At 37.6% G+C, this 23,208-nt stretch overlaps 1 protein-coding gene across 4 annotated transcripts; it reads right to left on the reverse strand.

The window, feature by feature from the left end:
• Positions 1 to 237: 237 nt before the first annotated feature.
• ttc39a (tetratricopeptide repeat domain 39A) lies at positions 238 to 22,718 on the reverse strand. Of its 4 annotated transcripts, XM_057357413.1 has the most exons (20): positions 22,532 to 22,718; positions 21,480 to 21,530; positions 21,181 to 21,231; positions 12,369 to 12,473; positions 10,070 to 10,201; positions 7,905 to 7,948; positions 7,419 to 7,486; positions 7,219 to 7,283; positions 6,255 to 6,354; positions 6,052 to 6,117; positions 5,678 to 5,786; positions 5,470 to 5,537; positions 4,569 to 4,628; positions 4,296 to 4,457; positions 3,950 to 4,041; positions 3,531 to 3,651; positions 3,168 to 3,279; positions 2,956 to 3,070; positions 2,585 to 2,701; positions 238 to 2,445 (listed from the first exon to the last, which is right to left on the reverse strand). In XM_057357413.1, the coding sequence occupies exons 1-20, from the start codon at positions 22,570 to 22,572 to the stop codon at positions 2,328 to 2,330; spliced, it is 1,797 nt and encodes a 598-aa protein (XP_057213396.1). In that variant the 5' UTR covers positions 22,573 to 22,718; the 3' UTR covers positions 238 to 2,327. The 4 variants fall into 4 exon arrangements, with proteins under 4 accessions (XP_057213396.1, XP_057213397.1, XP_057213399.1 ...); XM_057357414.1 differs by lacking the exons at positions 21,181 to 21,231; positions 21,480 to 21,530; positions 22,532 to 22,718 and adding exons at positions 17,325 to 17,362; positions 17,692 to 17,761; XM_057357416.1 differs by lacking the exons at positions 21,181 to 21,231; positions 21,480 to 21,530; positions 22,532 to 22,718 and adding exons at positions 17,325 to 17,362; positions 17,701 to 17,717.
• Between the last annotated feature and the right edge of the window lie 490 nt (positions 22,719 to 23,208).

Below are 23,208 nucleotides of genomic sequence, written 5' to 3' on the forward strand. Positions count from 1 at the left end.
CAGCCAGGAAGTTATTAGTGGATAGCGGTCGTCCAATCAGATTCCCGACTTAGAACAGCAACAACAGAGGGTTTAAAGCCTGTAAACTTGACCGCATTAGGCCTATTTAACCGTATGGTTGCAATGAAACGTTGAGTACGTAGGATGTTTGCGTTGAATAAAATTAGTCAGGCATTAATTAACCTCTTTTTTTGTTGGTTTATGGTTTTGAGATTTAAAACGTAGATCTGTGTTGGATATTGAATTTTATTATTTCGTCACATACAGCACTGATTTTTATGTATGGATTAGTCATGGTCATATCATGTACACAACAGAGAAAAGCAAAAAGATCCAGAATGTAATTATATCATTTAATTTTAAATTAGAAAATGTAAGTATTTACAGGAATGTCTATTTGTACAGTAGCCATGCACCACATACAGGATTTGCTGACCTCTATAGCCCAAAGCCTGTAAAATCAATCTGAATCAGTAAGAATATTTAATGAGAGAAATACTGTAAAACACACATAATTCATTTGTACACATTTCTCCTTTGCCATTTATGAGTCGGTGTGACTTTGCTGGTCAGTTCTTTCAATAATAAACGTACATCATGTTACAAGTAGGCCATAACATCAAATGCATGGTGTGACGTGATCTGATGATGTTTTTCCTTGACTTTGGCAGATCTGAATATCATAAAACAGACACGCTGCAGTGGAAAGAATGGGGATAAATTATTCTAAAACACAATTTAAAATAGGCCTTGCAATACAAGACAGTCTAACAAAAAAATGCATACACTTCATTTGAGAACAATTTTTTAGCTCTATTAAGATTGTTTACAATGTTGTGAAAAGCTTTAAAAGCAGCGTACATATACTAAACAAAATCGAATTCTCTGTCCTGAACCAGCTCCAAGTTTTTCTCTTTTTCATAATGTAAGGCTTTAGTGATTATCAATGCATCCCTCACGCTGGTTGAAACTGGCACACCAGCCTGTCCTGCATGCATGTAAAAGACTTGTTTGTTTTAAGCTCAAGTACGATTTGGACTCAGTCCACATGAAGGAGACTGCCTTTCTAAAAGACACATTCAGCTGCCCACTTAAACCTGGACAGTTTCAAAGGCAACGTAACAGTGAATAAATATTAAAAAAGCAAAATAAAACTAAACAACCTCCCAAAATTCCAGTGTGCATTTTACTAGTGTTTTTCTGCTATTACGCAGTGTTGGTTGTAACTAGTTACTAAGTTATTCGTTACTGTAACTGAATTACTTTTCCCTTGAAAAGTAAAGTAAGGGATTACTCTATTTTTTACTGTAATTTAATTACAGTTACTTCTGATGTAATTCAACTACTTTATATAATATATGTGTTTGTGCAATAGTGGAATTGACATCAAAATTCAAAGTCTAACTTTAAAATCCATGCTCTTTATGTATAATTCTCACATTTGTAATACTTTGGTCAGTAGTATGTAGTTGTAGTATGTTGTAGTATGTAGTATGTTATTTATTTATAGTATGTTATTTATTTGAATGAATTAAAAGAGCCGTTTCATGTCTATCCTTGAATCATTTAACTAATCAAGGTTGATACAGGACATAAGAGACTTTTTGGAGAGAGTAATTTATACAGTAATCTAATTACACTATTGAATATGTAATTAGTAATTAATTACTTTTTCCAAGTAACTTGCCCAACACTGCTATTAAGTCAGACCATTTCTTATTTAACACTAAAACAGATTATGCACACAAAAACAAAAAAACTGTTAGAACAGGACTTATCCAGTCCCTGAGATTTGACCCATGATGTCAAAACTTGCATTAATTTAACCTTTGGAGGCTTGATTCTGTAACCTATTTAACCTCAAAAGATTGCAAAGTAAACTAATAGCTATGCTTATTTAGACCAAATAAAACATGCATTACGATTGGACAAAAGGCACAGCCATGTCTCATAATGTCACAGGTTGACCGAAGGTTGCGGAGAGCATTACCAATACAAGTTCTAAAGGTATCCCAAATAAGTTTCACAGCTGACAATGTTCTTACTTATCCTGATTTACCAATATGTTATTATTGTAGTTTACTATAATAAATGTACTATTTTAAACAAAAACAATATTGGTTCATTTTCAAATTATAATAGCCTGTCGTCAATTGTGTGCCTTAACTGATTCGCACATTGCCTGTGGTTCCATGTCCTGTTTAAACTCATAATGAAATGATTTGTATCTATGTTCAGTTCTGCTCTAATGGGTCATGCGCTCCTTTTAGTCCTCCTTTTGGTACATGCGCTTCCACGCCCCGTGTCAAGCTCGATCTCGGCTGCCATTAAGGACTGGAGGGTGAGCAGGTGTCTCCGTTCTCGATCGTCCCTCGTGCCTTCTGCAGCGCTGCCTGAATTCGAAAGTGTGTTCGTGATTCCATGGAGTAGTTCTTGTAATTTTGCCTAGTGGCATGTCAAAGAAATGACCGTTAATAGTGTAAAAGACTTTAGGGAACGACTGAATATATAATTGACTTTTATGTAGCAGTATAAAGGTTTAAAACACAGAGGAAAAGTGCAAAGCAGTTTATAATGAGCTCACTTGGCTGCCTCCAGATGTCTTATAGCTTCTTCTATTCTGCCCACTTCCAGACACAGCAAACCATGTTCCAGAAGAGCATTCGGCACCAGGTAGTGATCATATTTAATCTGACTTTCACTAAATAAGCATACGTGCAAACCGAGAGAGAGAGAGAAAGAGAGACCTTAAACAGTGACGCAAACAAGGTAAATCAATGATTAGGTATTTTTCTCTTTTTTCTGTGACTAAAATAAATCTCATTTAACCAGTCATACTAATCTAACTGGACGTCACTGGACGTCTTGTCAATGTCAAAAATAGGAAACAAGCTATGTCTGTCTTAAGACCTCAATGACATCGATATTATTGTGATTATTAAGATTCAGACTGACTTGCAAAGGACCAGGGTGAAGTAATGTTCAGCTTCTTCCTTACGGCCCAAGTGTTTGAGACAGAGTCCTTTCAGCAGACCGACAACACACAGGTCATCTGTGGTAAACTCTGTCCCTGAGAGAAAACACGCAGAGAGAGAAAATAAGCCGGTCGTGATACATGTAGTGTGTCTGAGTTGTTGATTATTTTTCTGTGGAATACGAAACATTACTTGGCTGTTGCTCAATCCTCTGCTGCGCCTCGTTCAGGGTCTGCAGAATGCCCTCTGTCAGGTCCTTGTGCTTTCCAATCACAGTGTAGCCGTTCCAGATATACATCATTTCCTGTTGTGTAAACATATCCGCACAATGAATGAGAATCAAAGAATGCATCGTCAAGGTGTTTCCCTTTGTTTATTTTTTATTCACAAAGATGCATGCGTCTGATACATGTGCACGGAGAGTGACAATTTATAAAGCTTATTATCTGTTTATCAAGTTCATAATTTTATTTTTTGGGATCTGCTAGAATACATTGTATGTTACTTGTTATTGTAGGTTACTGTACAGTCGTTTCATTCAGTACAGGCACTGACCAATGGCGGTGCAGGAAGAGGAATGTGATTTTCTGAATTATAGCGTCTGGCTTTTCTGATGGCAAACTTCTCTGTGGGCAATGACTTTCCAGCTATTTTCTGCTTCAGACCAGGAACTTGCCTAAAGAGCATTAAACGCACCATAGGTTTGTATTAATGAAATATATACAGTATGTATGATATGTTTTTGGCAAGATGACGACAATAGACTACAATAAAAGTTTAAAATCAAAAGTAAGATCCCCCAGCACTTGCTTGAGTAAAATGACATTACAGTACATGACTGCTGAGGTCGTTTAATTGAATCATTGAATAAGCTTTTCTCATCTAAACATTGTAATATATTTATAGATTTTGTTGTTATATCCTCTTAACAAAGCGCCTCTGCACACACATACAAAGACTTCTCTTGCCATTACCTAAACAAAGCCACCTCGTCCTCGCTGAAAGGCTGGCATTCCTCACGACTCAGCATGCTGAGGTAAGCACCTTTCATATATGCGTACATGGCCTGCAGAAAAGTGTGTGTGAAGAGAAAGATGGGTTTAAAACTGCATCGTAAACAGAAACATCCCAGCTGGAGAATAATTGTCTTCATTCATGTTATATCAGCACAGCCTATAAACTCTGAACAAAATCCGTAGTTCCATATTTTATCATTAGATGATTATTAAAATATGTGCTTTCGTTTACACACAGATCGATCAAGTGACCTCTTCATTATCTATTTCGTGCACTAGTACACCGTGTGTTTTAGGGTGTCACCTTGGACCAGGCGTTCTCCTTGCTAAGCAGATCTGCATAAATGTAGGCCATCTTCCATTGTCTCTTATATGTGAAACACCACATCAGTTCCCAGTAACACATGTGATGGAACTGTTTCCAGTGCTGCTGGGCCTCACAGCACTCCTCGAAGCGCTTGATAGCCTGCAGGACAAGATCATATACGTAGAATCACATGCACACACATGCAACTGGCAAATTATAGTCAAAATGAAAGTCTTTTTATGCATTAGATAGGAAGTAACAATGACGTACAGCATCTATATTTCCTTTGATTTCCTCTATTCGGCCAGCGAAGAACAGGAAAATGGATCCCTGAAAGACACAAACAAGTTATGTCTATTTAGTTTTTAATAATAACAATAATTTGATGCACATACTTGATAGAGCTAATAAGGTTTGAATAAAACCTAATTAAAAGTATTATTTTATACGGATAGTGTTGCTAATGTGCTTCTTTTAGGACAATTGCCATAATAATATCATCTATTCTATATTCAGTAATATAATGTATTTTATGATTTTCATGTTTTTATGCTTATATGCTATATATTGCCATTTATGCATACACATAGACATACATATGTCATACATGTTCTTTCTTCCTTTCTTTCTTGTATTTGTTTCACAACATGTTTTCTGTACAGTTGCAAAATTCTGAAAAGCACCAAAGAAATAAACTTGACTTTTATTGACTTAAAGTGAAAGTGCACCCAAAAATGAAAATCTGTCATTATTTACTCACCCTCGCGTCATTTCAAACCTATATGACTTTCTTTCTTCCGCAGAACACAAAAGAAGATATTTTGAAGAATGTTGTTAACTGGCACCCTTTGACTTGCATTGGTTTTGTGTCCATAGAAGTGAATATGTGCTGGCGCTGTTCGGTTACCAACTTTCTTCAAAATATCTTTTGTATTCTGGGGAAGAATGAAAGTCATACAGGTTTGAAATGACAATAGGGTGAGTAAATGATGACAGAATTTTCATTTTTGGGTTACGTTAGGGTCAACTCATTTAGTTATTTAATAACAGGTGCTTCATAAATGTTCATCATATAGTGTCATCATTAAAAAAATAATGTGTCAACATGAGCATGTGAAAATAGTCCAGATCAATCCTGCATTACTGTGTTTTGAATATGATGGTTGAGTACCTTTGGATACTTTTTCAGATAAGGCTGGAGTAATTTTTCTGCATCTTCTACGTCTCCCTCTCCAGTGCCTAAATCCCACAATATGAGACAACACGGAATAGCACAATGTTACATACTTTGACTATCTAAATTGGCAATATTTTATTGATGATTGTTATTCAGGGGCAGATCACTTTATATAAGACACCATGCTGGTGAAAATCCTTACCCAGAATGAAGCTCATGAAGGTGTGGTAGCAAAGTAACAACATGGTACATAGAAAAGACCTGAATGTGTGCTCGGCTGACCCCTCCTGAAGCTGGTCAAGACCACACTCCTACAGCACACACACACATATACACAACACATGGGTTAAAGGATAACCATTTCAAACATACCCAAGATGGACAGACACAACACACCAAAGTAAGATCAGGCCATCATTCACAAATATTTATGCTTTGCTACATCTGGCGCAGTTTAAAAGCACCAGCATACACACTGACACTGCTAGAAAAAATAAGCAAGCTCAGATTCAGTTTCGTTAGCGCAGGCCAAATGTGAGCAAAGCCAAACTAAGCTTGGTAGTACACAATACTCACTTTGTTACCAGAGATGCCCACAAATTCCAACAACTTGAGAGTCCTCGTTGGCAACAGCGACAACATCTGGTAGAAACAGGTGAAAGGTTGAGAAAACAGTGCTAGGATGCTAGGATTCATTAATGTTCAAGGTTCAGTTCTTGTTTTAGACGGGGCCCTAAATTGTCTTTAAAAGACAGAGGTCAACAGATAACATAACTCACCAGATTAAAGGCCCCGACTCCGAGTTGAACTCCTCCTTCAAAATGACCGTGATTGTCACCATTCACATAAGCTGAGGACTTCAGGAATGTATGTAGCTCCCTTGAAATAAATCACAAACACACATAAATGAACATCATAATAATTATGTAAACATATACACTTTATAATGTAAGCACAAACTCACACATAATCTTTTGTGCATATAATTGTGAGGATCTAGTAATGTCATTTTTATTTTAAGAGGGTATCGTACCTTATCTGACTCTTAAAAATGACTTTCATTAGTGTAACTTAAATTGACTCACAATTTCAATTGAATATCTCATTAAAGTGACAGTTCACCCAACTGACAATTCTTTCATCATTTATTCACCCTCATGTCATTCCAAACCTGTATGACTTTCTGTCTTCAGCAGAACAAAAAAAAGAAGATATTTTGAAGAATGTTGGTAACCAAACAACACAGGCACCCATGGACTTCCATTGTATAAACACAAAACCACTAAGACATTTCTTAAAATATCTTCTTTTGTGTTCCACAGAAAAAAAGAGTCATAAACAGTTTTGAATAACATGAGACAATTATGACAGATTTTTTATTTTAGGGTAAAATATTAGTTTAAGGTGCAATTAATACAACACATTTCTAGGTTTATTTAGGTACAATGTACAGTACTACACCTTAACACCAACCTTTAAAGACACATTTAATCTTCTTTAGATTTATAAAAAGGCATTATTTAGTCCAGATATGAATATGAACCAATTTACTAGTACAGCCTAACATGCTGTTTTAAGAGATTCCTACATTTATGAGGTAATATATATAAAATACACATATGCGTTGTTTTACTAAATGCCCGTGTGTGGATGTTTTGCAGGAGTTTGAGTCATTTTGCTCTGTAAAATATTTAGGTGCAATATAATAAAATCCAAACAAATCTCAGTTGAATGAGGACTTACTTGTATATTTGATAACTGTTTCTCACTTTTATTCCACCCTTGATGAAGCTGATCATGTTTTCATCCTGCAAAAAGGAACATAAATTCACAATTAAAAATTGAAATTTAGTTTCATCAGCACATTGATATATTTTAGAAAACAACCTGACTTCTCAGTAATACTTTAACCTCACTCACAGCAACGAAATAGATTTACCCACCTGCAGGAAAGTGAGTGCTGCCCTCTGGAGAAGACATTCAGCATAGCACACTTCAGCATGGAGCTCCTCTGGGGAGGACATAAAAGTAAATATGGTTTCAGTATATCTTCACGTGGTGGCCCTTACACAGAAAAATGTTTGAATAAATATTATCCTCATGGCAACAAGAAACCTTTGAGAAGCTATTGTAGATATCCAACTTATGCATTTAATCACTTTGGACACGTTCCGGTATTCAAGAGGAAAAATTCATTTTTCTTAAATTTGAACAATATACATTTATTAATTGCTTTTAAGTTGAAACCTAACAAGCTTTTAATGTTTTGCCTAAAACGTGTGTGCTGTTTCTTTACAATTAAATTAAGTATAGAAACTTTTTGGGGCCACTGTACATTTTATAGTAACAATCTCAAATATAAGTTTGACTTAATTCTTTATCAACTTTATGAATACATAATTTGATGAAGTATTTATATAGATTCCCACCTTCTGTGGAGTGTTTGCTGTTGAAAGAAGACTTTTTACGGTACCTGTAATGACAGTTTTATCAGTCCTGAGCTACACAGGCAGAACAACACAATGGCCCCTCAGTAGAGGACACTACATAACATGCACACACACATACACATTCTCTGTTATAATCCAGTGTGTACAGCGGTCAAACTTACACTCGACTCAAAATCAATTGATTTACTGTAAATAAATAAATAAAACCATTGGATTAGCGCATAATGGCTGTGAAACTAAACATTCATAAACAAACATGTTCTGAGTTAGTTTGGCTTCTATTGATTTACACAAATACAAGACATGCAAATGAATGCTGGGGGTGTAGACATTTAGGCCACAACTCCAAGGCGTATTTCAATAGGTTCCAAGGGGTACATAAAAGATTAGAAAGTGTTCATTTGTTAAATCAGTAAATCTTTGTTACCTATACTAAATTATATCTTCTCATTACAATCTCTTACTTGTGCTTCACATTGTGATAGTTTAACCAAAATAAAAATTCTGTCATCATTTCTCCGCCTTCATGTTGTTCGAAACAACAACTTCTGTGGAACACAAAAGAAGATATTCTGAGAAATGTCTCAGTGGTTTTGTGTCCATACAATGGAAGTCAATGGGGGCAAATGTTGTTTGGTTACCAACCTTCTTCAAAAATAAATGTTTCTTTTGTGTTCTGCAGACGAAAGTCACACAGGTTTGGAATGACATTAGGGTGATGAAAGATACAATGAAAAGTAAACGATGAAAGAAATTTCATTTTTGTGTGAGCTGTTCTTTTAAATTCCACAAATAAAGTGACTTCTAATTACTTCACTTATGTTAAATGTCCTGTCATTTACTGTGATCGCCCACGAGTGGTCCAAACTTATGAAAGACAGGCAACCTTAAAATGTCATACTAAAAGGAGTAAATCTACTTAGCGAAACAAATCATAGCGTAGATCTGCCGATCCACTACAAGTCTATTTGTAGAGTATTGTAGTGAATGTATTTTGGCAGAACTGGTTTTCCCTCTTGTATGTGCAGGTGACTGTTATCAGTGACGTATTGAAAGTTAAAGGGCTTATGTGTGCGTGTATGTTTAATGGGATCAGCTGGCAGTCACATTCCATTTCTATAGGGCTTGGTATGACGTGGTGGAGTTCCAGAGGGTGTGTGCATGCGTGTGGTGCCTGGAAACGCAAGAATACAGCAGATTTTAACACCCCCTCAACACAGTGTGTCGCTGGCTTCTGAAATTCCTCTGCAATCTGGTATGCAGTGATAGCCTTAAACCTGCAGCATTCTAGTATTACATCACCGATACAAATGTGACATAACTAAGAGGAACCTGAAAATTCATTTGATCATTTACGCACCCTCATGTCATTCCAAATGACAGTGACTTTCTTTCTTTTGCAGAATACAACAGAAAATATTTTTAAAATGTTGGTAAGCAAACAACATTGGCCTTCGTTGATGGTATGGATACAAAACCACAGAGACATTTCTCAAAATATCTCCTTTTGTGATTCACAGTAAACAAGTCATATTTCCAAGATTACAAATGTCATATGTGACCCTGGATCACAAAACCAGTCTTAAGTAGCACGGGAACATTTTTAGTAAAAGACAAAAATACATTGTGTGGGTCAAAATTATCGATTTTTCTTTTATGCCAAAAATCATTAGGATATTAAGTAAAGATCATGTTCCATGAAGATATTTTGTAAATTTCCTACCTTAAATATATAAAAACTTTATTTTTGTGAGTGGATGGTCTGCCACAGTGCCTCTGATTAACAACTTCAAAGGCAATTTTCTCAATATTTTGATTTTTTTGTGCTCTCAGATTCCTGAGTTTTAAACGGTTGTATCTCAGCCAGATATTGTCATATTTTAACAACTCATATATCTATACTAGTCTATATCTATCTATATCTATCTAGTTTATTTATTCAGCTTTCAGATTATGTAAAAATCTCAATTTCGAAAAATTGACCCATAAGACTGGTTTTGTTGTCCAGGGTCACATATACTGTATGTCTTCTCAGACTTTTAGATCCTGCTTTATGTATATCATGTTATCGTACATCAACAAAAGCAATACATTATATATTGTAAAATGACATCATAAAATTGTTAAAATATTGGAACACACACCGTTGGCACAAAGCCTGTGCTTCTTTCATAGTGTTTCCCGCTGTCAAGATATCCTCCGGGTTAAAGGTCATCATGGCCTGCATTTCTAGTATGGTGGCATATGTAAGTGCGTGGTACATGCTGTCTTTATTCCTGCCAGAGAACAAAAAAGACATTAGATCTATACATAGCGGAGAAGGAGAAAGTTCACCTCTGAATCATTTAAAAACATCAGATAGACCAGATTGATAACCATACAGCACGCAGAGTGATATCATCACTCTTAATACACTAATCCAAATAGAAAATAAAAACACTATTCTTGAATTTTTTATCATGTCTTCAGAGAACGTCTTCTTTCTTTTCTTCATCAGAAATTAGTTTTTTTGTGGTAAATGGATAAAATCGTAATGAACTGCAGCTTGTAACTTTGACACAATTTCATTTTACTTAAGAATTAAAGGCCGTTAAACTTCTAGTTTACTGTTTTTAGTTTAAAGGCAAACAAACTTAAGTGAGCTATATGTTTAATTCATTCCTGTGTGGGTTTAGTCCTTTCACGAACAAGACAGAATGTGACACTCCTGGTCCAACATTCCTGCCTTGAGACTCCAGCTGAACAGGTTTACCGCTACAAATAGACTACTGCTGGTGTGACAGGTGCACAGCAATGCGGACAAATTGTTTGTGTCCTCATGTTTTTTTACGTCCTATAATAAAGAAATAGATTCCATCGCCGGTGGATGACTGGTGAACAACCATTCTGACCCCTCCCTACACAATGCATACCACACAAACGTGCAATTCAACTTTTCACATACCTGCTTTGTCATGGAACATAATCATTATGTGGATAAAGAATGAGCTGACTTTGTAAAACGTTGTCAGCGTTGTTGCTTTCAGCGAGCCACGCATACTTTCTTGGGTGCTTTTTCGAATGTTAAAATGAGTCTATTTTCTTCTATTTTATTACATTTTTTATTTAATATATTCGTCTTCATTAAATGAACGTCCTTTTGTGTTCTTCAAAACAAAGTTCGCCTAAATGTCTAAATAGTCTAAATGACAGGATTTTTATTTGGGGGAGAACTTTCCCTTTAAGAGAGTTACGAGAGCTAAGAAAACTCATCACGTCACATAACCAATAATGTTAATAATACCAAATTAACTATTCCAGGCAAATCATAAATCATATGTGAAAGAATATAACAGTAAGGAGAGGCTGATCTTCTCAGATCTGATCTTGTGTGATGCGTTCTATCATTTTTCAATCTGGACCTGTACAGACAAGAGGTTTTAATACTGAGCCAAGCATTACTCTTTTCTCTCTCTCACTCTCTTTCTTCATCTGTTTGTAACTTCCTTTTCCCCTCACACGTGTATAGCTCCACGCCTGTAGCGGCCTAGCCCTGCTGGTTGGAATGGGTTGGGACGCGACTAATGCAAACCCATTAGTACATCACAAAACTGTGTCTTCACTGTGTGCAAGTTCAAACAGCGAGAACGTTTAGCAGAGGCGAGTGATAGGTCTGTGCGTATCTTTCCTCCTTTAAATCACTTCCTTCTTAACAGCTTTTCAATGCTTGTTTATGGTTCTAATAATAATTGCATAAATGGAGGTGACATACGACAGCTGTTATTCAGACTGACATATAAAATAAGTAGTAAAACCCAACAGATTAATAATGACATGCACACAGATACACGCCCATGCACAGCTGTGGGTGGTGTGGAAGAGAGTAATGTCAGACGATCTAAGACCCAGCATACAAATGAAACAGGGTGTGGTCTACGAACAAGAAAAGGTGTAGAAGTAAATCTCAAGAGAGCGGAACATATTCAGTAGATTTGGGGATATGTGAGATTTAACCGAGAAACACCCATTTAATGACTGAATGTGGATTAATGCACCTCACCCTCACAAAACAATAGGACAAAATGTAACAGGAACAATGTAAGAAGATTATAATGTAGATTATGTAACACACTTGCAACACACATAATAAAAGAGAAGACACCATTCGTTTTGTCCTACAACTCAGTGGCTGCCTTAGTGCCCACTGCCTACGTAGGTAGCTACCTTCTTGGCATTCAAGATTATACATAGACGGTGACATACTAAAAGCACTTGGGGATCTCGCACATTAGCACATTACTATGTTGTGGCTAAGAAGTTTTGTGTGGTTGACAGGGTGTTGCTATGCTGACTGATCTAAGCCAAAAAAGCAAACCACCCACACCGCAAATGAATATTAAGGGCTAACTGGGTAAAAAAACACAAGCTGAAACGCTGTAGATTATGAAACATGTGCAGCCTTACCTGCTCCTTAGTCTGGTAAGAGCCTCATCAAACTCATTTTGTAGGAACAGATCCAGTGCTGTCATACAGTCTTGAAGAGCCACGGACAGGTCAGATTTCTCCGACCTAACACACATAGACAAACAAAAAGAGGAGAGATATGGATCATTTAAAACAGAAAAATTAGAGATGGTTATAAATAACTAATATTTCTCAAAGTATCAGTCTTAAAGGAACAGTGCACCTACAAGTCAAAATAATTCTGTCATGAACTCCCCACCAGCAGAACACGAAACAAAACTTGAAATTTTGCAGGCTACATGAGTTGTATTGACTACTTGCGATTCTTTTCTTAGTTTTTTTGTTTGTTTGTTACTTTGGAGCTTAACAGTTCCAGTCACTTTCATTATCAAAAAAATTCAGAGAAAACTCATCAATTTTTGGAACAATATTAGGGTGAGTGAGTAAATCATCACCTCTTTATGTGAACTATATTATTACACAAATAAAAAATGTTGATTTCTGAACAAAAGTAAGAGTCATCATACCAACAATTTTAATACTAACCCTATCAGATATCTTTCCCCAACCAAACCAAATCAGTTTAAAGGTACAATATAGGACAAATACAAACACATACAACAAGACGTCAGCACTACCGATTCCACTGGTTGTAGTCTGAGAGATTTGGATGTTAACTCTTGACAGGAAGCTTATGCTCACACAGCAGGCCTTTGTGAGCATCTGCAGAAATCTCACACTACTTCCACACGACCCGTTTCGTGTGAGCGTGAAGTCACAGCTCTCTGCTGCAGAGAATCCCCTCCAGAGCTGCTCAATTTAGATCGAAGAGCACCAAGAACGCTGTTACCTTCACAGCGTACAGTATACAGACACCTACAGTATCTCACAGAAGTGAGTACACCCCTCACATTTTTGTAAATATTTTATTATATCTTTTCATGTGACAACACTGAAGAAATGACACTTTGCTACAATGTAAAGTAGTGAGTGTAAAGATTGTATAACAGTGTAAATTTGCTGTCCCCTCAAAATAACTCAACACACAGCCATTAATGTCTAAACCGCTGGCAACAAATTGGGCCCAATTAGCCATTTTCCCTCCCAGGTGTCATGTGATTAATTAGTGTTACAAGGTCTCAGGTGTGAATGGGGAGCAAGTGTGTTAAATTTGGTGTTACCGCTCTCAATCTCTCATACTGGTCACTGGAAGTTCAACATCATGGCAAAGAACTCTCTGAGGATCTGAAAAAAAGAATTGTTGCTCTACATAAAGATGGCCTAGGCTATAAGAAGATTGCCAAAACCCTGAAACTGAGCTGCAGCACGGTGGCCAAGACCATAGAGCGGTTTAACAGGACAGGTTCCGCTCAGAACAGGCCTCGCCATGATCGACCAAAGAAGTTGAGTGCACATGCTCAGCGTCATATCCAGAGGTTGTCTTTGGGAAATAGACGTATGAGTGCCGCCAGCATTGCTGCAGAGGTTGAAGGGGTGGGGGTCAGCCTGTCAGTGCTCAGACCATACGCCGCACACTGCATCAAACTGGTCTGCATGGCTGTCGTCCCAGAAGGAAGCCTCTTCTAAATATGATGCACAAGAAAGCCCGCAAATAGTTTGCTGAAGACAAGCAGACTAAGGACATGGATTACTGGAACCAAGTCCTGTGGTCTGATGAGACCAAGATAAACTTATTTGGTTCAGATGGTGTCAAGCGTGTGTGGCGGCAACCAGGTGAGGAGTACAAAGACAAGTGTGTCTTGCCTACAGTCAAGCATGGTGGTGGGATTGTCATGGTCTGGAGCTGCATGAGTGCTGCCGGCACTGTGGAGCTACAGTTCATTGAGGGAACCATGAATGCCAACACGTACTGTGACATACTGAAGCAGAGCATGATCCCCTCCCTTCGGAGACCGGGCCGCAGGGCAGTATTCCAACATGACAATGACCCCAAACACACCTCCAAGACGACCACTGCCTTGCTAAAGAAGCTGAGGGTGAAGACCTAAATCCTACTCACTTTTGTTGCCAGTGGGGACCAGACCAAAATTGAGGTCCCCACGGGCAAATAAGCGTATAAATTGTACAGAACAATATTTTTTAAAAATCTAAAAATGCAAAAAGTGTTCTATGATCTTTAGGTTTAGGGATAGGGGATAGAATATTGTACAGTATAAAAAACATTACGCCTATGGACTGTCCCCACAGAGATAGTGGGGACAGAATCTTAAAGTTTTACTTAATTAATATTGCATATAGGAATTTATAGTCTGTTATATTTGACCTGTGCTTCTCTCTCCTTTATCCTAAATGTGTGCTCTCACTGAGCGTGTGTGTGTGTGCGTACTTGTCTGTGTACGTACGTGTGTGTGTGTGTGTCTTGTGTGTGTGCTGTGTGTGTGTGTGTGTGTGTGTGTGTGGGTTGTGTGTTGTGTGTGTGTGCGTGCGCATCCGTGTGTGTGTGTGTCTCTGTGTCTGTGTGTGTTGTGTGTGTGGAGTGTTTTGTGTGTGGGTGTGTCTGTCTTCTGTGTTTTCAACCTTTTCTTGTTTTTGCAGGTACAACTTTGATTGTTTTGCTTGGTCAATGTGTCTCAAAAAAAAAAAATAAATAACAATGAAAATTGTAAAAGCGCTATATAAATAAAGTTGAGTTGAGTTGAGAGTTGAGATAGTAAACCAGACATGTGCGTGTGCGTGTGTGTGTGTGAGTGGTGTAGTGTACTTTGGCTATATTTGTGGCCATGTTTGAAAACAGCAAAAAAAATCATAATACACTGTAAAATGTTGTTTGCACGATTGTAAAAGGAACACACATTTAAACCGTAAGCTTTTAAAATTTTAGGGAGCTGCTGTTTGTTATGCGAGAAGTCGGAGGCGACAGTAAAGGACACGATCAAAGCCCATTGTATCTCTGCATTAGGGACACATTCTTTACGTTGCAACACCATTTAAATTCATTTCCAAATTGAGCTCAGATTTGTAATGGTCCTGACCTCTGCCGTGCCCCACTGAGATTATAGCACGCCGCCTATAATCTAATAATACCCAACAAGCTTTTACATACAGTTCTTCCTCCCCTAAACACCCCGTTCATAGACCTTCTCTCAATGTGGACAAATTAACCAGGAATTGAGAACTTTTGTGACAATGGCTCTCTGGCTTTCTCCACTGAGGCAAATCAAATTATTAAGTGTGACTAAATGAACGCCACGTCTGCATTCCAAACGGCTCACACAGAGGCGTTCTTTATGTCGGGACCGGCTAAGGAGATAGGACCCCGTCTTGTGGCTCAGGCTACTGCTGGACCCAGAGAACTTGAGAGTGGTTTTGCTGTACGGTCTCTCCACGTTCTCGCATGGGTAATGACTGGCAGATGACTTTCATGCTGTTATGTCCTGTTGCTAACTTTTAGCTAAAAACAAGATCACTATAATCTGCCAGTATGAAACACAGGGCAAGTCTATTGAGTTTCAATGTAATTTGGTGCTGTTAACCAAATGGTGGTTTGTTTTTCTTACAGTGATGTACATTTCACATGTCCACTACTGCCACTTTGAGTTCCCAGTTTTTTGTCACATTAATATTAACTTTGACTCAGACGTTTCTTCTAAAAATAAAAATTGTTGGTATAACAATTGTTGGCATGCATTAAGAATACAGACCTATGAAATGAAGCTGGAAAATAAAGCTCAGATAATTTGGCCTCGAGACATGTTTGAGTTCATTCATGCATATATACAGTACATATAGCCGTGAAAAAAATTAAGAGACCATTCCAAATTTTCATATAATCAGCATTTCTAGATGTATTGTGGCCATTCCAGTCCAGTGTCTGTTGAATTTCAACAAACTCAAACTTCAGGAGTGACAAAGCAATGTGAAAGACTGACAGCATGACAAGACACATGAAAACTGTGATAAAAATAAAGGTATTCACATAAAAAATAATTTTTGAACTTTTCCAAATACATGCGCAAATATTACTGTTGTGTTGCTTAAAAGTGAATATGGACTTGTTTTTTTTGCAGTATTTGAGGTCTGAAAAAATACGAAGCATCTTTTCTGTTATTTTGACCTGTTACCTCAGTTTTCTTTTTCTGCAGAAAAATGCAAATAGAAACAATAATTTTATTTGAAATTTGGGATAATTTTACCTAAACACATACCTGTAAACGGTAAATTCAGAAAAACTGAAAATAATTTTGAAATGGCCTCTTAATTTTTTATTATACATATACTGCATGCACATACTGAAGTCTCTATTTGGTCTCTATTTCAACATCTAGAAGGAACAACTCAACCAGAGAGTCAGTGTTTTGTGATTTCTCTTTCCTGTGTGCCTCTTACACTCCAAAAGGAGTAAACTTGACACCACCAACCCCAAAACAACTCTGATTCCGTATGTACAGTAAAATTAGATTACAGTCAATAACCAGATTTTCCTTCACAGGACACAAGAGAGAATTTCCTCCATGACATTGATATCTGATATCAGGACAGGAACGAAACTAGCACAAGGAAGTAGGCTGAGGTTTGTTCAGATGCTATACGACACAACCAACCTTTGCTCTCCCCGGACCATCTGTACAGTGCTCAGCAAACTAAATGTGGTGATGACGCTGAGCGATTCTAAAAAGCTGATGCTGTCTAAGGACTAATCGAACATCACCAGAATGACTAAAACAAACAACATACATTCACAATTCTAAAAGATCTGATGCTTAACACTCCCTCAAGAATCATAAAAGGCATTCTCTACACTCCAACAAATGAATACGACACAAGGCAAACAGCAAGGGCATCCAAAACAATTATCTGTCTAATATTTCCAAAACCTCCCCTGCTTTTCTGGTTATGCAGTTTATAAAGCATCGCGTCTGTTAAGAAAGTCTTCAATCACTGCTAAAACACACGTTCACACAGAATAACACGCTGTCAGCTGTACGGCGGTCTTACCCGTTTGACAGAGTTTCTGCCTCTCCTGACATTTTCATCTGGTACAGTGAGACCGAAGAGTGCAGTAAAGCGAGAGAGAGATAATGGAGATAAAATTAGAGAGAGGCAGACGCAGAGTAAATCACAGTGTGTGTGCAAACAGGCCTTCGTACTGGCTTCTATCAGCAAAGCAGCAGCTTCCCTCTGGCTACGGCACACACACACACACACACACACACACGCACACACTCAGTCAAGCTGCAGAGAGGACAGCGGGGCAGGAACGCAGAGCTTAATAAGAATGGGATGACTATCACACAGAGAAAAAGTGAACATTCTGATTGACTATCCCGCTGTCTGCCCGCCTTCTAACAAAACAAACACGTACACATCTCACCACCTCAGCCTCCTCCTCTTCTCAGCATCGCCCTCATGCTACACACTTCGTCCTGGCTTCTGATTGGTCAGCGACGCAGCAGGGGTTGTACAAGTTCTTTAAGCGACAGAGAGGACAATCTGAATTTATCTGAACATATTCAACAGCACTAGACACCAGGACAAGCCTGTAAATCAGTGCTCAAGAGCGGAGAGATCACGAGACGCAGAGGACAGCCGAAGATCGCAGATCAGCAGAGGGAAGTGACACAGCCTGAGGCATGTTGAGGAGAGAGTTTGAGATGTGTTTGAGAGAGAAAAAAATAAGTATGAAAACTATAGATAGAGTGAATATTAAACTAGGCCAGAAAATGACAAACCCTCTGTTTTGCTTTTTCTCTAATTAAAAAAAAAAGTTTTAATATTAGCTAAAATTTGATTTTGAAAAAAAAATGAAGAGATTAGTATGTCAGTCTTTTGCTTTAAGGAAAACACGCACTCAAGCTGGCATGGACTTAAAGGTCCAATGTGTATTTTTTGAAGGCTCTATTGACAGAAATGCAATTTAATAAACATAACTACGTCTTCAGAGGTGTATAAAGACCTTACATAATGAAGTATTATGTTTTATTACCTTAGAATGAACTTTTTCTATTTACATACACCGCGGGTCTCCTTGCATGGAATTCGCCATGTTGTTTCTACAGTAGCCCTAAAAGGACAAACTGATCTACAGAACGTGTTTCGTAAATACGTTATCTCCTTTCGGCAAAGAAGCGAAAACGTGAGGACATCTTAGTTCTGCATCAGCCACCGTAGTGCTTCAAAAGAGAGACCAAATAGAGAGTGAGCTGTTGGTTGCATTTCACAACCTTACCGCTTGGTGCCGCTAATTTTCATACACTGGACCTTTAAAGAAAGTCCTAAAAAAGTGACAAAGAAGCCAGAATAACAATGTTTTACTTCAGTAATGGGATTCTTCTCACGCACACATTCAAAATGAATACCCACTGCAGTGAATATAAACAGCTCTCTCTCTCACTATACATCAGACTACCTTCAACTAAACACATTCTGGTAGTGTGGTGATCAAATGCAAAACTTAATAACATTGATAACATGCTTACTAACATTTAGACCTTAATACATGTCCAATGAACCCAAATTCATTGACCTTAGTGATCTTGCAAATGTGCTGTGTATGCAGTCATAGGCAGGTTTTGATCGACATGGGGGTGAATAAATGATGAAAGAATTTTTATTTTTGGGTGAACTATCCCTTTAACTCTAAAGTGAAGTTGGGGCAAATGTGGGCAAAATGATTTTGTTTTCTTAAATAACGTTTTTTCTCTTAATCTGATCGGTAAAAAACTCGGCTACTTTTTTCCTAAATTTGCCACCTAAGCATACCCAAAAAAGTTAGACTTCATTCAACAATGTTAAGTTGGTGAAAATAAAAAACTCCTTAATGAGCTGTTTGTGCCCATTTGTGGGCACCCATAGGAAATAAATTGGAAATTAATCACATTCAGAGCAATTTTTTTATTCGTTCAATAACCATCAATAAATCCAACACAATGCAGATATCATACATACACATAAATGAAGGGGTGAGCCTATACAACATCCTCAATGTGACCAACATTCACACAAACGCACACAAACACAACCACAACCACGCAAACACACACACATCCACAAACAAAGAACTGAAAGAGCCTATAACAGAGTGCTTTTTTAAATTATTTTGTAAAATAAAAACAGCTACTCACACATACATACACACAAAAAATAATGAGACAATAAATGAGCAATAAAAAAGCCAATCAGCCACTGTGCAGAACACACACACGCATACACACGCACACGTATACACACATACGCAAACTTCAAAGAGAGATCGAAGCACCACTGCAAGATTTAATGATTTGCTTCCAGATAAAACATAGCTCAAGTTAAGTTTTTACATTTTCACTGCAGCACAATGGCAAAGATGTTTACTAAAGCAGAGACCCTGGATCTCTTACTTGAAATCTGATTTTTGTTGCTGCAAATAAGTGATTACTTTCTCCTACTTTGCATTTTCCTTATAACACGGTTAGATTAGTCTGTAAGCATATTATGGCATCTTTACACAGTCGTACCCAACAATTTTTTTTAAATTCAACAATTTTAACTTGTATGAAAATCTAGAAATTAAGACGTTAAGTTTGTTACAACATTGGTTTATAGAGTTTAGCCTATGCAACCAGTGAGTACTGCCATTGAAATTACATGTAATTGCTATTTTGATTAAATCAGATGTCACTAAAAAAACAAAAGTGGGACATATTTTGGGGGGTTTCATTGTGTTTTAATTACTGGAATGAAGATTTTATGAAAATCTTTTTTAAGTGAATTTTAGGAAAAAATAACATTACAAATGTTTATTTTATATTTACATTGTTAATTCATGTAACTGCTACTTTAAGTCACAAAAAACAGAAGCGTCGGTTATTTTAAAGGTTTTTTACTGTGTTTTAATTAGTGGAGTTTTAATCATTAGTTTAATGAAAATCATGTTTTCGTGTGAATTTTGGGTGAAAACTGCTTATTTTACATTCAAATAAATGAGTAATTGAGGTAAAAAAGTAACATTAAAAAAATCACCAAATAAATGCATAACTTGAAAGATTTTACATTTATTAGAAAGAATTTTATGACATTTATGTAAAATATAAATGGAATCACAAAGTGCCCAAATTTGTCCACTAACAGCAGATTAGTGCAGTTGTAATTAACACCACTTGAGGGCTCAATTCTTTTTAATGAATATTCAAAGGAGGGGGCAAGAGTTTCCCAGCAGAGCACGCACGCACGCCAAAATTGAGGTCCCCACGGGCACAAAAGCTTATAAATTGTACAGAACGATAATTTTTGAAAATCTAATAATGCAAAAAGTTTTCTACGATCTTTAGGTTTAGGGGTTGGGTTAGGGGTAGGGGATAAAATATACAGTTTGTACAGTATACAACTCATTACGCCTATGGACTGTCCCCACGGAGATAATAAACCAGACATGTGTGTGTGTGTGTGTGTGTGTGTGTGTGTGTGTGTGTGTGTGTGTGTGTAGAGATGTAGCTGATACACCAACTGGAGTGAACCTATGAATAATACAAGGGTGGTAGGAACCTGCCCTTTATGAGACAATCATGAAATCCTTCTAGCAAGGCGTTAATCTCCAAAGATTCAAGGATTTTGAATTCACTAAAATCTACAGTTAGTAAAAGCCTTACTAATTTACCTTTTCCAATACAAAGTATGCCACATAACTGATGCAGTGCATTGTGGGAAGTAACATGATAGAACCATCTTATTTACCCGTGAGGCTTATCAGGAGATCTGTATTCATGCTCAGTTACGCATGAACGCTCAAGACACTTGATCGTTTTTCTTCACAAAGCATGACCACAGCAGAGAAAAGTGCATGGTAAGGTTTGGAAAAGTGGAAGTGGAATCCTACCCATAATCAGTGATGACAGGGTCCAGCCCGTCTTTCTCTATGATAGGGGACCTAAAAAGAGAGGAAACAAAAATAGGTATGTGAGAAGTTGTCTGCTGATAACGGATACAGAAGCTTTATGCTGGATAGATACTCTGATCTGCTATCATTATATGAACGGTTGGTGTCAGATTAATTGGTGTTATGGTCCATTAGACAAAGATTGTACACGTCAACCAGACACAAAGCAGGGCACGAGGAGTATATCTGTAAAAACATGCCATGAAGATAACACGGTTGTTTAAGTGTCCCACACTCACTGTAGTGGAGAGGTGGGGCTGTCCAGCACATCTTCAGTCTTGAGTGGATCCCTAAAACAAGATCAAAATATGTGGACATGTGTGATCTTTTATTCTTTACTGATAGACTGTTTCCTGAACACACATTTTGCACTATGCCATCAATTTCCTTTTAATATCACAGTGTTGTCTTTGGAAAACCCCTGAAGATAAGATTTTACTTGAATATTATCCAAAATCAACTTGTCATTCCTAACTTTATTTGGACAATCAATTCTGCTTCAATTACTCAAAACACAAGAAAATAAACGAAATCACTTCATACACAAAGATTTTCTCTCATTCTTAAGTCTGTTTTCTTACAAACTACACAAGACTGGAAAATCAACACCTCTGTCATAAAATAATAAACTTTGTTAAGTATTAACAGCCGACAACGTGCAGCACATGTGATGTACTTGTAATGAGGAAGGAGGAGTTTTTACAGAAATAACAGGTGTGTTCGACATAATGAAGCTCTGCGCAGAGCAGACCGACCTGCATCAAAGTACCGCGAGAGCTTTTTTAAAGGACTGCGCTCGAATCAGTCTCGCGGTACTTTGATGCGATACGACGATCGCTCAGCGCAACGCCGCACGCAGTCGAACAACTATCATCCAATCATCTTTCTCCAAATCTCATACCTGTTATGACATCAACCGTTACGTTGGTGTTGACATTACGCCTTTTGATTAACTTGAGACTACGTCACTTGCCGTGGGAAACATTATTTTTCCAAAAAAGCACAAAAAAAGATATAAATCTATCAAATGTGAAACTGCTGTGGTAACTGCGATGTCACTCATTCAAAAATATATATAAGAATCGTAAATTCAAGAGAATTTCCAATTCCAAAGTGCAGCTTTACTTGCCTTTATTCAAAATTGACATTTCGGGACTTACTTACTACTAAGAGACAATTATATAAATTACAGATCGTTATCATACGATGCAAATAGTTTACCTGCGACTGCTTACGGATGATTTCTTACTACCTGACCCAAGATATCAGAAAGCAATCACAGCCAACTTACTTTTTGTCCTCATTCTTCTTGTTGCGTCTGAAGAAACTCATTCCAAAGGGGAAGAGCAGACAGTTAATCCAATGAGACGAGAAAGTGTGTAATGGTCACTACCTGGACATTCGTTACGTCACCTATAGTCTATCACAGGTGATCACTGAACGTGTGTCTCTAACTGGCTGTGAGACAGAGGTGTGGAGATACCCATTCTCACAATAAAGAGATCCTTTGCAAAAAAGGTGCTGGAATGCAGCGCTGCAACTCTTCCCTGGTCCTAAAGTCCTCCATGTAAGCCAGTCAGAAACGGTGTGAGGTATTACGTGAATAATAGCCTACAATGATTTTCGGGTAAGTAAACTTTTTTGAAGGAGTTATACATGTAATTTTCGGGGCGTGACGTGTTGGTTCGTCTCACGCAAGCGCAAATTAAATTGCCAGCCATCTCAAATAAGCTTTTTTAAAGGTCCGTTGTTTGAAATCTAGCGGTGAGGTTGCGAATTGCAACAAACGGTTCACTCCACACCTTCCCTACCTTTCGAAGCCCTACGGTGCCTGACACAGAACTAAGGTGTTGTCACGTTTTCGAAGAAGATAACGTATTTACAAAACGCACTCTGTAGAGCAGTTTGTCTGTTTAGGGCTACTGTAGAAACAACATGGAGAATTTCATGCGTTGGGACCCGTGGTGT

The sequence above is a fragment of the Triplophysa rosa genome, linkage group LG17 (assembly GCF_024868665.1).
Source record: "Triplophysa rosa linkage group LG17, Trosa_1v2, whole genome shotgun sequence".
Classification (NCBI taxonomy): Eukaryota; Metazoa; Chordata; class Actinopteri; order Cypriniformes; family Nemacheilidae; genus Triplophysa; species Triplophysa rosa.